Genomic DNA, 13,753 nt, shown 5'->3' with positions numbered 1-13,753 from the left:
CTCCACAGGCCTGAGGTCTTGCACAGAAGTCAGATCGTAGTGGCAGACCCTTACTTGAGTATGCCAGGCTCTGTGGGTCCGTGGGTGCTCTCATGCCAGCCTCATGGCAGTTGTGGCAAGCCCTTTGGGAGAGATCAGGAGAAGGTGACACAGAAAAGTTAGGAAACGTTTTCAAGGTTGCACAGCTCCTGAGAGGTGGAGGCTAAAGCTGCACGGGGCTGTCCAGCTTCAGAGTACAAGCTCTCAGGCCCTGACATAATTATGAAAGAGGAAGTCCCAGGAGCATCTGCGTGGGGTCAGACCATGCTGGGGCCAGGGCAGGCCCCCTCTTGAGTGGAGGGTGCAGGCAGCACGTTAGTTTCCTATAACTGCTATAGCAAAGCACCACAAACGTGGTGGCTTAAAACAAAACATATTTATCATCTTACACTTCTGGGGGTCAGAAGCCCAAAAATATGGTGCTGAAATCAAGGTGTTGCATTCCTTCTGGAAGCTCTGGGGCAGAATTCCAGTTTGCAGAGACTGCCCACATTCCTTGGCTTTGTGGTAGCTTCATCCTCCCTCTGCATCTGCTGTTACATCTCCTTCCCTGACTCTGCCCCTCCTGCCTCCCTCTTCTGAGAACCCTTGTGATGGTATCAGGCCCACCCACCCAGATATTCCAGGACAGTCTCCCCATCTTAAGAGCCTTGACCTAACCACATCTGCAGAGTTGCATTTACCAGCTAAGGGAACATATTAATGGGTTCTGGGGATTAGGACTAGCATATCTCTGGGGGCCATTGTTGTATATCCCACTGCACGGGAGAGTGGGGCTGGCTGGGGTCCTAGAGGTGAGAGCATGGCAGTTGGGGGTGTTGCTCCCTGTCTGCCTGCAGTGAGGACCAGCAGGATGCGCGGTGAGCCAGATAGGGCAATGGAGCGCATGCTGGAGGCCAAATGAGCCATGGTCCAGACAGGGAGTCAGGCACCCGCTAAGTGATTTCTGAAGAAAGTACCTCTTCTCCTGTGAGATGTGAGGGCACAGGAAGTTCTGTGAGTCCCAGGAGGGTGGAGCCTGGTGGGGAGGCCCCTGCCCCAACCCCACACAGGAGTTTTGGTCAGAACTGGAAGTATTAACATCCTTCAGGATCCAGTGAACTCTGAGACAGGAGGGAGTTTGGCTCTGTGGAGTCAGGCAGGCCCCACATAACTGCATGTGGACACCTGGGCTTTGAAGTCACTGGAGCTGAGTGGATCCAGTCTCCACCACACTCTAAGCTGAGCCTGTTCTCGAGGCTAATCATGGAATGTGCCTGGCACAGAGCAGGCCCATTCACTTGCTCATTTAGCAGGTGTTGCTGGAGCATCCTCTGTGTGCCAGGCAGGGTTTGGGCACAGAGCAGAGCAGATGAGGTCTTGGCCCTCCTTAGGCCCCATGCGGGAAGAACATGGATAAGGAAATAGAAAATCTTGTCAACTGCTGATAAATTCTATGGAGAAAAACAGGATAAGGAGGACAGGAGTGCCGGTATGAGTGGGGAGGAGTGCAGTGTCTGTGTGTGGTGGTACTTTAAATAAGGTGGCCAAGGGAAGATCTGGATGAGAAGGTAACATTTGACCACAGACTTGAAGGAGGTAAGGAAGCAAGCTGTGTAGTTATATCAGCATGTGCAAAGGCCCTGGGGCACGAGTTTGGTGTTTCCTAGGAATGCAAGGAGATGGTCAGAGCACAGCAAGTCAACTTGAGGAGGTTCTAGGAGTTGAGGTCAGTGAGTCAGTGAGGAGCCAAATGGTATAGAACCTTGTAGGAACTTAGGTTTTGACTCTGAAGAAGAGAGCTGTGCTAGAGCAAACATTCAAGAATATGGCAGTTCCTAAGCTTGAAATGCGTCCCTCTCTCCCTCCTGCTCTCCCCCTCCCCTTCCTTTCCTGCACTGCCCACTCTGTTTTGTGGGAATGGCTGGCCCATTGGGGTGTGCCACATTGAGCCCAGGCCCCAGTCTTACCTGCAGTCTGATCTGGGGACTTGACTTAACTGTCCCCTCCTCCAGGCAGCCTCGGTGCTGGTCAGATACAGCTTTTGCTATTTATACAGCACAGTGGTTTACAAACCCTGCTTCTAGAATTTCACAACCTCTCCTGCAGAGCATTATCTCTCCAGGCAAATAATGGTGATCTTTATCCAAATCAAAGGACAAAAATTAAGGCTGTAGATAGAATTGTCTGCATTTCAAGTTTTCCACCCACTACATTTTCCCTTAAATGTTGAGTCCCATTGGGATCTTGTGTAAGAGAGCATTTGTTACGGATTTAGTTAATATTTGTTGAACACCTACCTTGTGTGGGGTTTTCTGTTAGACGTCAAATTTGGTGGTGAATGAAACAGGTGCCTTCTCTACCTTTACAGAAAGCAAGAACAGAAGTCAAAAGTAATTTCAGACTTGTTTGGACGTCATCCTTTTCCATAGGTTACTTCAGGTCAGGCTGGAGGACTGCCTGGTGGAAGGTGGAAGCTATCCTTCACTGTGTGTCCTGCTGGTCCCACTTCCTTCTGGCAAGGTCAGTTTTTGTGAAAAGGCCCTGGCAGTGGTGGGGTTCCACTTGCCAGTCTGAGGGAAATTTCTGGGAGGTGCAGGAAGCAAAAACGGCTGTGCAGCACTCAGCAGGCCCTGGCAGTGTTGCCACGGTCGCCCCCTCCCCGAGGGGGGTGCTAGTGTATGTTGACACTAATGGAGAAAGATTACCCGGGTATAAAAATCCCTGCAGTGAAAACCTCACCACTTGCCCCTGGTCCCTGCTTGAGGCAGGAGTGCAACCTCCCAGTGTGCACACAGACCCAGCTCGTTAAGGACTGACCGTTGGCTATAGACTTTCACAGACACTCAAGAGATGGGCATATTGGCAGATCCCGTACCCAGAGGCCCTGGACAGGGCTGGAGGTGCCAGGTCGTCCTCCTTCTGCTATCAGCTTATGGGGCCGTCTGAGGTTAACTTTTGGCTTCCTTACTCCTCTATCCCATCCTGGGAACATGCTCCGCCCAGCAGCACCCTCTTCCCTCCCTCTGTGTCTTCAGGCAGCCCCTGAAGACCTCTCTTCTGTCCAAGGCTTGCTTGGTGGCTTTCGAGTAGCAGTCCCCATCCTGTGCTGCATATCACAGTAATGTGGGAGCCTAAACCCTGATATTCTGACGCCTGGGGTTTGGGGTTCATGTGATGGGGTGGTGGGGGGCCTGGCCTCTTTATCATAACACTGTCTATTGTAATAGCTGCAGAGTGTTCTAGCGCACACGTGTACCATGGTCTTATGACAGATGTTTGAGTTGTTTCTAAATTTTCCTACCATAGTACGTTCTCCATCCATCTTTTTGTGAGATCCTGTCAGTCAGGAGATACTATAAATGCTTTTGAAATGGGTGGGGAAAGATCCCTGCATGCCTTGTTTAGCTCACCTGTCTGATTTCTGCCTTTCGCTGTCTTTGAGCTGTTTTACAACTTCCATTGTAGAAAGCCGATAATAACGTAAATTATTTTTGTCCATAAAAATGCCCATTAATTGTGCCTGCAAACCCAGTTAAGATTGCTGCTGGACACCACAGTTTGTAACACTGGGTGATTTTGACACACAGCAAGGTGGAAGTCTTGGCTTAGAAAGTTCTAGGAGAGGGACGTGTGGGTGGCTCAGTGGTTGAGTGTCTGCCTTTGGCTCAGGGCGTGATCCCAGAGTTCTGGGATCGAGTTCCGCATTGGGCTCTCTGCATGGAGCCTGCTTCTCCTCTTCCCTCTTCCTATGTCTCAGCCTCTTTCTGTGTGTCTCTCATGAATAAATAAATAAAATCTTTACAAAAAAAATTCTAGGAGATTTCTAACCTGTCTCTTGTGGTCCCCTCTGCACTCAGGGGAATGGATGGCTTAGTTAGCACTGTGTGGACAGCCAGTCAAAATAGTAAAAAGAAAACTAGCATTTGCTGAGCATTTACAATATATTGCCAGACACTTTATGAGAGTTTTTATTATTGTTTAGTTATGCAAGTGGCATTTCATACGGATGAGAAGCAACTTGATGAAATAGGCAGTCTTATTAGCCTCCCCCACCCTGGACAGATGGGGAAGTTGAGGCAAGAGAAGTTGCTGGAGATAATATGGTTAATGAGAGACAGAGCGGGGGCTTGACTTGTATAGCCTGCTCGTGCCACCCCATAGAGCAGTTGGAACCTGGTCTCTTGCCCGGACTCTGCTTCTTCCTTCACTGCGTCACTTAGCTGCTCTGAGCCTGTGTCATGGGGCTGGTGACCCCGAGCCCCCAGGCCTGCTGCCAGATGGCGAGGTGTTAGGTGTAAACCTGGCGCCATGCCTGGCAGGCTGAGAGGGGGCTCAGCGAGGCCACACTCAAGGCCATCACCCTGTGTTCTTTGCATGTTTGTTAGCACATGTGTCACCTCCTTGGTCAGAGTGAGTGCTTGTGTTGGACTTCACAAGTGTGCGTCTACAGGAGGAAAAAGAGGCAGATCTAGCACGGAAGGGCTTTCTTGGGGACTCTTCAAGTTTTCAACCCCTGGGGCTGTGAGGTCTATAGCTGATGGACTTGAAAATTGAGGGCGAAGTGTGCACACACTCTGTGCCAGGGCCTCCCCTCTCTTCTACTGGCTAGTCCTCAGAGCAACCTCGGGTAGATGCCATCATCCTCATTTGATAGCTCAGGAAGACGAGGTTCATTCATTCATTCGTGGGCTCCTTCACTCATTTGCCTCCCACGGGCCAGATCTGCACTAGACCCCAGGACACAGTGGCAACTTGAGGAACTGCACTTTGAGTCCTTACTGTGGCTTCCTCTTCTCCAGGGAAGCTGAAATGATTTGCCCAGTGGTCCGGAGAACTCAGGAGAGGTGCCCTAGGCCACACAGCCAGAAGTGCCAGGGCCAGGCTTGTGTGCCCTCCCCAGCCATTTTGCATTTGAGCATATGAGCTGACTCTCCAGGGAGACCCAGATGTCCCCTAGCCCCATTCACAGTTTCCGGGTGTCCTTAGCCCAAGGGGCCCCTCACCCAGTCCCCAGAGAGACCTAAGCTCCCCAGGAACTAATTTCTTAAGAGAACTTTATGGCTCTTAACTCCCTAAGCGGATCCAGATGTGCCTTGTGGCTGCGCAGCTGCACATGTCCTGGCCACAGCCAGCTTGGTTTGGAAGCCCGGCCCCGGCAGCCGCCAAGTCTGGAAATGAAGTAAATGAGCGAGTTGTTCTTGGCGATTTTCCCCTCATCTCAACCCAACTCAGATCAGAGTCGGGCTCTGACCTCAGGCATCACACATTCCAGCATTTCCCTGGCCTCCTGGGGTTCCAGGGCCCACGACAGGAGATGAGCACGTTGAGGGGCATAGAGTGGGACAGGGCAAGCATTCTGGAGGGAGCGTGGGATGTGGAGGTTTGGGGGCAGCTGAGACAACTGCATTCCTCCAGCCGCCAGTCCTTGCAGAAACAGCCGGGATGCTTGCTGGGCTGGGGCTCCCTCCAGCATGAGGGGGTCCAGGAGAGAGGCAAAACTGGCCGAGCAGTTGGGATGGGGGCTGATTTGGGCACCCCTCTGGCCCCCCAGTGTCTCTGCCCTGTGGGAGGGCACCATCCCAGCTTTCCGAGTGCTGGGGGCCCTTCCAAGAGCTGCACCTGGATTCCTGAGGTCTTGGGGAACCCGGTTCAAAGCTGGGTGGTCAGGAGCAAGCGTGGTGCCGACTCCTCCACCCCCCAGGTCCAGACCAGACCACACAGACCTCAAGGGTGAATCACTTTGAAGTGATGGGGTTCCGGGGCCTGTGGCAGGCTGAGGGAGCCAACTTGGCGGGAATGGGCAGGCCAGGCAGGCTTGTCCTACTTGGCTTCCGGGCAGCTCCTCCTCTCCAAAGGCGAAGGAAGCCAGAGACCTGGAGGGCAAGGGGTAGACTTGGGCGTCAGAGAGAAGCCGAGTTCAAATGTCACTTCCTAGCTGTGTGACGTTGGGCAAGTCACTTAACCTCTCTGAGCCTCCACTTGCTTTCTCTGCAACCGGGGGCATCTTTGCACCACCTTCAGAGGGTCTGTGTGAGGATCATAGGAGATAATCCCTACGCAATGATTAGCTTGGCATCTGGCTTCAAACTGGTACCAAACAGTAGCTTTGGGAGGACTTAGCCCCATCACCATGTCAGAGCCACCCCCAGTGACACGCAGCTTGGACAAAAAAAGATGTGCTAGTTCTGCTGGCAGTTATTAGGGAATCTGCTGATGCCCCTTGTCTCACTGAATCCGTGCCCCCAGCTCCTCCTCTGTACCAGCTCTGGAGAGGCCATTGGTATGCCCTGTTCATTATTATTACTGTTGGGGGCTGGAAGGCTTGTGTATCCTAAAACTGAGAGTATTAATTAACTAATGAATTAACTAATTACTGGCTACATGATCAAAGCACACTAAAGCTGAGAGACATTAATCAGTAGTTAAGAGTTCAGATGCCAGAGCCAGTCTGTGTGAATTTTAAATTCCCTTTGTCCACTCACGAGCTGTGTACCCTTGGGCCACTTTCTGAGTCTCTGTGCCTTAGCTTCTTAACCTGTAAAGTGGGGATAACACTGTCTGCCTCAGGGATAGTGGGAGGATTAAGTGAGGTGCTATGTGTTCTGTGCTTAGAATGGGGCTTGGTGCGCAGGGGAGTGCTGTGTTGGCTGTTATTCCCGTGATCATTCCTTTATTCTTCGAGAAGTCTTGATTATGTGTCTGGTTCTCTCCAGGAGGAAGTGGGAAACACCAGGCTCCCAGGGCTGCTGTGAGGGTGACCTGCCAGTCTTTTCCTGTTGGTGGCCACCCCTGGGGTCACCCGCTTCCCTCACTTTTCCTCTGCCCCATCACAGCTCTGGGGCTACTGGGACCCTAGAGCCTCCAGACCCCCTTCTGGGAACTCTTGTCCACCCCTTGACTCCCTCTGCTGTCTTGCAGCCCCTCGTGATCTTGATGGGATGAGGAATAATGGCCAGTGTGGGCAGAGTGGTGATGGGAAAGTCAGCTGCGTGCTGCTGTCATGTGACTCCTGGTGCTGGGCGGTCACTGCGAGCAGGAGCCGGCCTCCCAGGCATCCTTGCGTGCGCCATTCACAGCTCAGTCTTTCATTCAGTGTTCCCATTCTCTTTGCTGTCATTCATTCATTTTTCACTTTATCCAATGTGTGGTATGTCCTGGCCTCATAGGCGTGAGAGATGCAGCCCTGAGCAAGGACTGTACTGATGCTGCTGGGGTGGGGGGGCTCTCAGAGGCTGACTTGAGGGGTCAGGGCAAGCTTCCTAGAGGAGGTGATATCTAAGTGGATGCTTGGAGGAGGAGCTGGGTGAAAGGGAGAATTGGGGCTTGTTCCCTGTATAGGGGACCTTACCTGCAGAAGCTCAGAATCACCGAGGCAAGGAGTGGATTTCCAAACCTGGGGCGGGGGCGGTAGTGCTTCCTTCTTGCATCATTGGATGCAGGGGCCTAGATGAGAAACCAGCAGTACAGGTCTTGTTTTGGGGGCCCCCGTTCCAAAAGTGCTGCTGTACCTGGAGGTCCAGGAGCCCTTCGGACCAGGCAGGGACCCAGCACACATGATCCTCAAACTGACCCACGAGGCCACCATTCCCCTAGGCCCCAGCCCCTCAGGAGCCATGGTGTAGGCATCTGGGCTTTGGAGCCCCCGTCCTCTCCGTGAAGTGGCACTACCATGCCTAGCTTATGGTCAGGGAGAGAGCTGAGCCATGTGCATGAAGTGCCCAGTGCAGGAGAGGGTTCTGCAGGTGGCAGCTCTTTTCTGTAGGCATCCAAGGTCCCAGTCCTGGCTGGGGTGGGGGTTGAGTGGGGGGTGGCATGTGCCCCTGGGAGGAGGGAGGAAGAGAGAGACCCTGGGGGGGGCAGGGAGAAAAGACCCTGGGAACTTTCCCAGCCTTTCTGTGCTAGGAATTTGGCTTGCTTCCTCCAGGGGTTCCAGAATCCAGTAGATGTACTGAAATCTGTAGTTCCCACTTCAGCAAGGCAATCCGTCATGCTTCTGGCCTACAGGATTCTAGTGTCTTCTCAGCGCCAGCCTTTTGGTCCCAGGGGAGCAGGCAGGACAGCAAAGAGGGTGTGGAGCTTATGGATACTGTGGTGGCCTGGCCAAAGGCCTGCAGTGGCCTGGGGAGTCTGACGCCCTGTGGGAGCTGAGAAAGGTCATGTTGGCCTTTGGTTAAGTGTGGCCAAAGGCTCCTGTTCCTCTGGCAAAATCATCAGCCCATTTATTAATTGATTAGTTCAACATTGAGCTCCTACTACATGCTAAGAAAATGGCACTGCAGTGAACAAAGTCTCTTTCTCGTGGTGAGGGGGGGGCCCTGCTCCTGACCTGATAAATATGTCGTATGTCGCAGGTGTGGGTAAGGACCACGAAGAAGACTAGAGCAGGGTAAGAGGGCAGGAATATCTACCATGTGAACAGAGTAGGCTTTGCCAGAGTAACGCTTGAGCTGAGATGTGAAGGAAGTGACCAGGGGAGCCACCTGGGTATCTGCTGTAGAACGTCCCAGAGAGGGAGCAAGTGCAAAGGCCCTGAGGGGGAACACGGCAGGCTTGGAGGAGCACTTGATATGGCCAGGCACTGAACTGTGTGCATGACACACACTGTCCACTTTTACCCAGTAACTCCGAGAGGTTATAGCCCTGTTACAATCCCCATTTTACTGGTAGGTCATGTTGAAGCTCAGGGTGAGTCAGTACTCAGCCAGTAAGTGGAGGAGTCGGGATTCAAACTTGGGGCAGACTACACAGCCTTGGCTCATGTGTTTGTGCAGTCACCTTCATCCTCATTTGGCCGCAGGAGTTGGATGAGGGACCAGGAGTAGAGGTTTTCGTTTGTGGGTCTTCCTGTCCTGTTACTGTGTGAAGTGTGGTGATGAGCAGGTCAGGGCTTTCTCCTTTGTAGGTGCTCGGCTATCAGCCTGGTGGCCAGTATGTAATAGGGCCCTGATGTGTGTCCTGTGTTGTGGGGGCAGATGGCCATGGCCAAATGTCCAGGGGTTTGGAGCTCTGGCGTCCAGTGTTGGCCTCACATGAGCCCAGGAGGACGGGCCTAGAGGGTTTGATGTGGGGCCTGGAACTTCCTTCCCAGAGGGCCTGGTGTGAGTCTCGTCTCTGTCACCACATGGCTGTGGTGCTGAGGAAGCCCTCCCCGCCCCCCTTCCTAGATTTCATCTTGGTGAAAATGGGGTCATTAAACTCCCTGCCCTACCTTCCTTCCGTAGCTTTTGGTAGATCATGTAAGATTACATGTGAGGTAGCCTTTTGTCAGCTCTAAGCCCTGTATGCAAGAATCCCAATTTTTCCTTTACTTAGTTGCAAAAACACTATCAAAGCAACATTAAAGGCAGTTTAAGAAGAAGAGAGAAGGAGGGAAAAATCTTTACTCACAGTTCTACTCCATAACATAACCACAGATATCCCACCCTACCCACACACACCCCAGCTGAACGGATTTGAGCGCACCTTTGGATAAGTTCTGTGCTTTCCGAAACCCATGCCACTTGCTACCCCGAACTCGAGAACCACAGAGACTTGGACTGTTTGATGTCCTTTGCTCTCTGAGCTGAATGGATCTGGCTACTCAGACTGACTTGTACTGGTTTTCTAATTAGTCCTTTTGGTTTTTGTCTGTAGATGCAGGTATTTTTATGGTTCTACAGGGTTCTGTTTCTGTTTCCCCTCTGCTGTGATCAGCATGGATTCTCTTTTGCGTGGTCTTCGCAAGCGCTATTTTTAGTGGCTGCATGATAAGCCACCACACCGTGTTTTATGGATGTGTCGCCTGTTGGTCAGATACTGAAGCCATTCCCTGCCTTTCCTCTGTAGTAGAGAAGCCATAGCAGAATCTGTGTGCTCGTGGCTTCTTTCCCCCTTTCCTTACGGTGATGGATGATTATTTGGAGAAATTCCCAGCAAGGAGATTGGTTGGTCAAAGGGGTATGAATGTTTTGTTGGCTTTTGATGGCTTTCCAGAATAGGTGAATCCATCTGGAATGCCATGGGCAGCATGAGAATGCCCTCATTTTCACACAGCCCAATCAGCTTTGGGTTTCACGGATTTTCTTTTTCTTAAATTGACTTTGTGGCTTGAAAATGGTGTGGCGTTAAGTGTCATAGTCAACAGTTGACTTTGAGACACATGCCTGAGACATGTCCTCAGCCTGTGCTGTCCTTTTTCCTTCTGCCCCTTGTCTCAGCTATTAGCACCGCTCTTAACAGCAAAGATCCTGGAGTCCCCTCCAGCTAGGGCCGGGGGGCAAGGAGCAGCAGCAGAGAGGGGCTCCTGACCAGGGTGAGCAACAGGGACAGGGAGGTGGCCCCAGTTCTGCCTCTGGCGGTGGCAGTGTCCCCACAGAGTGAGAGCACGGTCCTGGCACACAGGGGGACACCACCATAGAGTGCAGAAGCCACCTGTCCAGTCCTCCCTGGGGCCGGGCTAGGTGTCCACGTGATGGGGCTGTGGGTGCCGGGACATAGCCAGCAGTGGGGTGGTAGGGTGGATTGGGAGACGCGACAGGTACTAGCTTCTCCTGCACCTGCAAGCATCTTCAGATGCAGGCATCAGTACCATTGCCTGCTCCCTGGCTGGACAGAGGATTGCATGCAATTGGCTCAGCGAGGCCCTGGGAGCAGGCCTGTCATGCAGGGCACACGTCCGTGTGGCCCGAGGGGCGGCCCTCTGTAGTGAGGCCCATGGTGGCAGCAGTCCCACGGCCAGCATTGGAGGGAGCCCCAATCCAGGGCCTTTCCCACTATATCCCCCAGCAGTGTGCTGATTCCATTTGATCATTCCCACTTCACATTTGTGGAAACCGAGGCTCAGAGAGTTGGTGACGACAAAGACGGGAACAATGGCAGCAGCAAACCGTTCATGAGGCCCTGATGTGCACAAGGCACATGTGCCAGCCGCGAGCCTCCAGACTGTGGGCCTGACCGATGAGGAGATGAGCTTGAGGAGGAGCAGTGGGCAGCTCAGGGCCATGGGGCTTGCAGGGCCGCAGTGCCAGTTTGAACGCAGACCCCCTGTGGCAGAGGCCAGGCCAGGCCCGGCCTCCGTTTCAGTTTTCAGGCCCAGTTGATGAACTGGAGCTTTTCAGAAGTTTTAGGAAAGATGATTTATTTATTAGCTGATTTTTAAAAAAATCTCTTAATGAAATTTTTTTGTATAAGTATGTAGAACTGTGATTCTATATGTGATCTATGTGGTTGAAGCCAGAGTCCTTGGTTCAGAATGTTCCAGAAGCTTGCCTCTAGGTTCCATCCTCATGCACAGACTGGTCACCTGGCGAAGCGGGGGCAAAGTTAGGTTGGCATCAGGCTGTTGGAGCTGCCTTTTCCTGGGTCTCTAGCCTATGGAGGCCCCACTTCGTCTGTGCCTTGGCCTCAGGGAAGTGCTGTGCACCTCCACTGCTGCCCAACGGCATGTATGCCCCTGCTTGCTCACCGCAGCACCGTTCCCCTCTCTGTCCCTCGCTAGGGCTGAGGGCACCCAGACTGGGTCTCAGTCCAAGGAGGGTGTTTCCCGATCTGTGCTGAGAACGGAGTAGATGCCGGGGTGCGGGCTCCCCAGAAGTGGCCTCTATTAACACAGACTGTGTGGGGGCGTGGGGAGGAGCCACGTGGCTGCACCTCCTACTCAGTGCTGGCAACTGCTCTGGGCCTTCTTAGGAACTTTCCAAGGGAAGGCCAGACAGCCCTCCTTTCACCTTGGGGAGGAAGTGGAGCAGGACATGTTTCCCACAGGAAGCTGACATCAAAAGGAGGTTTGGAGAGAAGTGCTGGCAGGTTCCTTTCCCGGGACTAGTGTTCAGGCGGCTCCCCATGCCGAGTGCCACACGCGGTTCTCTGCACGGTTCCGGGGGTCACGGTGTGGGCAGAGGGGCTGCCCTGCTTGCCTTGCTGTGATGCCACGTCTACGTGGTCAGATGTGATGTGGCTGGGATGCAGACTCCTTTGGCTGACCCCAGTCCTGGGCTCCTTTGACTGCCTAGCACTGCCTGAGGGCCTCTGGGTACCTGGAGCTCTTGTACACAGAAGTGATTTTTATCATGAGTGTCCTTAAAAAGAGGAATTAACAGTAACTACCATTGACTGAGAGCCTCTAGGTGCCATGCCCTTCCCTGCACTATATTGTTTAGCCTGCTAAAGAAGTCCATGACATGGGCGCTGTTGTTCCCGCTTTGCAAATGAGGAAACCGAGGCACAGAGTAATTATATAATTAGCTGTAGACTATAGAGTTGATGGCAGACAGGACTTCTACCCAGTTCTGGTGACTAAAGCCTGATACCTGGTCACTCCAGGTTTTGGGCAGGTTAGGTGACTTCTCTGAACTCCAGTTTAAAACTTCTCTATGTGGACCTCATTATGCTCCCTATGGGAAAGGTTTGAATTAATGAGAATTACTAACTGTAGAGTGCCTGGCCCATAACACAGGGTCTCATGAGGAACAGATGCTGAGGCTCAAAGTGCACCTTCCTGGCCTGGGGGAAGCAGAGGAAGAACCCTGTGGGTGAGACCCCAGGCAGGTTGGGCACAGTGGCCAGTGGGAGTCAGGCAGGTCTGCAGGGATGAGGCTCCCCTGAGGGGGTCAAGTGGACATGTAGAGGAGCTGCCTTCGATAGTGAGCATTGTAGGGACCTTCAGGAGAGCAGATCCATCCAGCCTGTCTGCTGTTGCATTTCCCACAAGGAGGGAAGTTATGGATTTCCGCCCTGGCGTCCAGGGAAGGATGGGACTGACTGCTTGGGTGCGGTCCACTTGGGAGGACAGTGGGGAAGCGTCCCGCACTCACCATGCTGGTGTGGCTCTGCCCAGCTCAGGGCCTGGATCCGGAGCTGGTTGAAGTCACAGACATGCTTATCAGAGGGCAGACAGATGTATCCCCGAATCTGGGATATTCTGGGTCCCTCCTCCTTTGTGTTTTATGGAAGAAATCACTGACACATCAAAGCTGTTGACTGCTGTTGTTTTGAGGCCATGGAGCTAGCTTGGTAGAGGAGAAGCAGCCCTAGCATGGCATCTGTGAGAACTGTCCCCTCCTCCTGGAAGTCCTCCCTGATGCTCAGTGGCAGGCACCCATTCTTCAAGTGGCAGGCACCCATCCTTCAAGGATGTCGGCTAGCTCCACTCAGCTATTTCACTGTTGGCTCTTGTTCTCCTTCTACCTTATTCCTTGACCTAGACAGGAAGTTTTTGACTTCTCCATCTCATGCCTTAAACATGCATGGTTGTGACATAATCCCCACCCTCCCTGGACAGAGTGACCACACCAGGAGGAATGGAAGGAGTAGAACAGCTGGTGACCAAGGGGGGAAGCCTTAAAGATGTTGAAGAGCTTGGGTTGTCAGCTCAGCTGTACCTCAGTTTTCTTATCTGTATGATGGGGATAATAATGGGCCCTACCTCCAAGGGTAGATGTGAGCCCTAAGTGATTTCCCACATGTGACACATGTCAAGAGTCAGGCCCATAGTGAGCACTCTAGTTATTGCTGCCGATTATTGCACTTAGTCAGTTAAAAAATGAACGTGAAGGCAGTCTTTTTCTGTGCCTGCTGTTGTACTGAGGATATAGTGGTGAACCAAAGCAACACCCTGCCCTCATAAGCATTACTGGTCAGGAAGAGAGGGACGGGAAACAGATTAAAGTACATGAAACATGCCTACGGTAATGGTGGGTGCCATGGAGGGGGTTAAGCAGCACATCGGGGCAGGGCGTACAGCAGGGAGTGGTTT

The 13,753-nt window shown here is 52.7% G+C and overlaps 1 protein-coding gene across 3 annotated transcripts in view; it reads left to right on the top strand.

Moving 5' to 3' along the window:
* Positions 1–13,753, top strand: part of LOC112646716 (c-Maf inducing protein) — a 231,258-nt gene that overhangs the window by 31,348 nt on the left and 186,157 nt on the right. Inside the window, exon 1 of one of the 3 annotated variants that reach the window (XM_035716594.2) lies at positions 2,035–2,541. The exons of the other annotated variants lie outside the window; for them this stretch is intronic. Coding sequence (XP_035572487.1) covers positions 2,360–2,541 — 182 coding nt within the window. The 5' untranslated portion in view covers positions 2,035–2,359. Of the gene's footprint in view, positions 1–2,034; positions 2,542–13,753 lie in introns of those variants that run through there. 3 annotated transcript variants of the gene reach the window in all.

Source organism: Canis lupus, chromosome 5 (genome assembly GCF_003254725.2).
Source record: "Canis lupus dingo isolate Sandy chromosome 5, ASM325472v2, whole genome shotgun sequence".
In the NCBI taxonomy this organism is placed as follows: Eukaryota; Metazoa; Chordata; class Mammalia; order Carnivora; family Canidae; genus Canis; species Canis lupus.
This window is presented reverse-complemented; position numbering and strand designations above follow the sequence as displayed.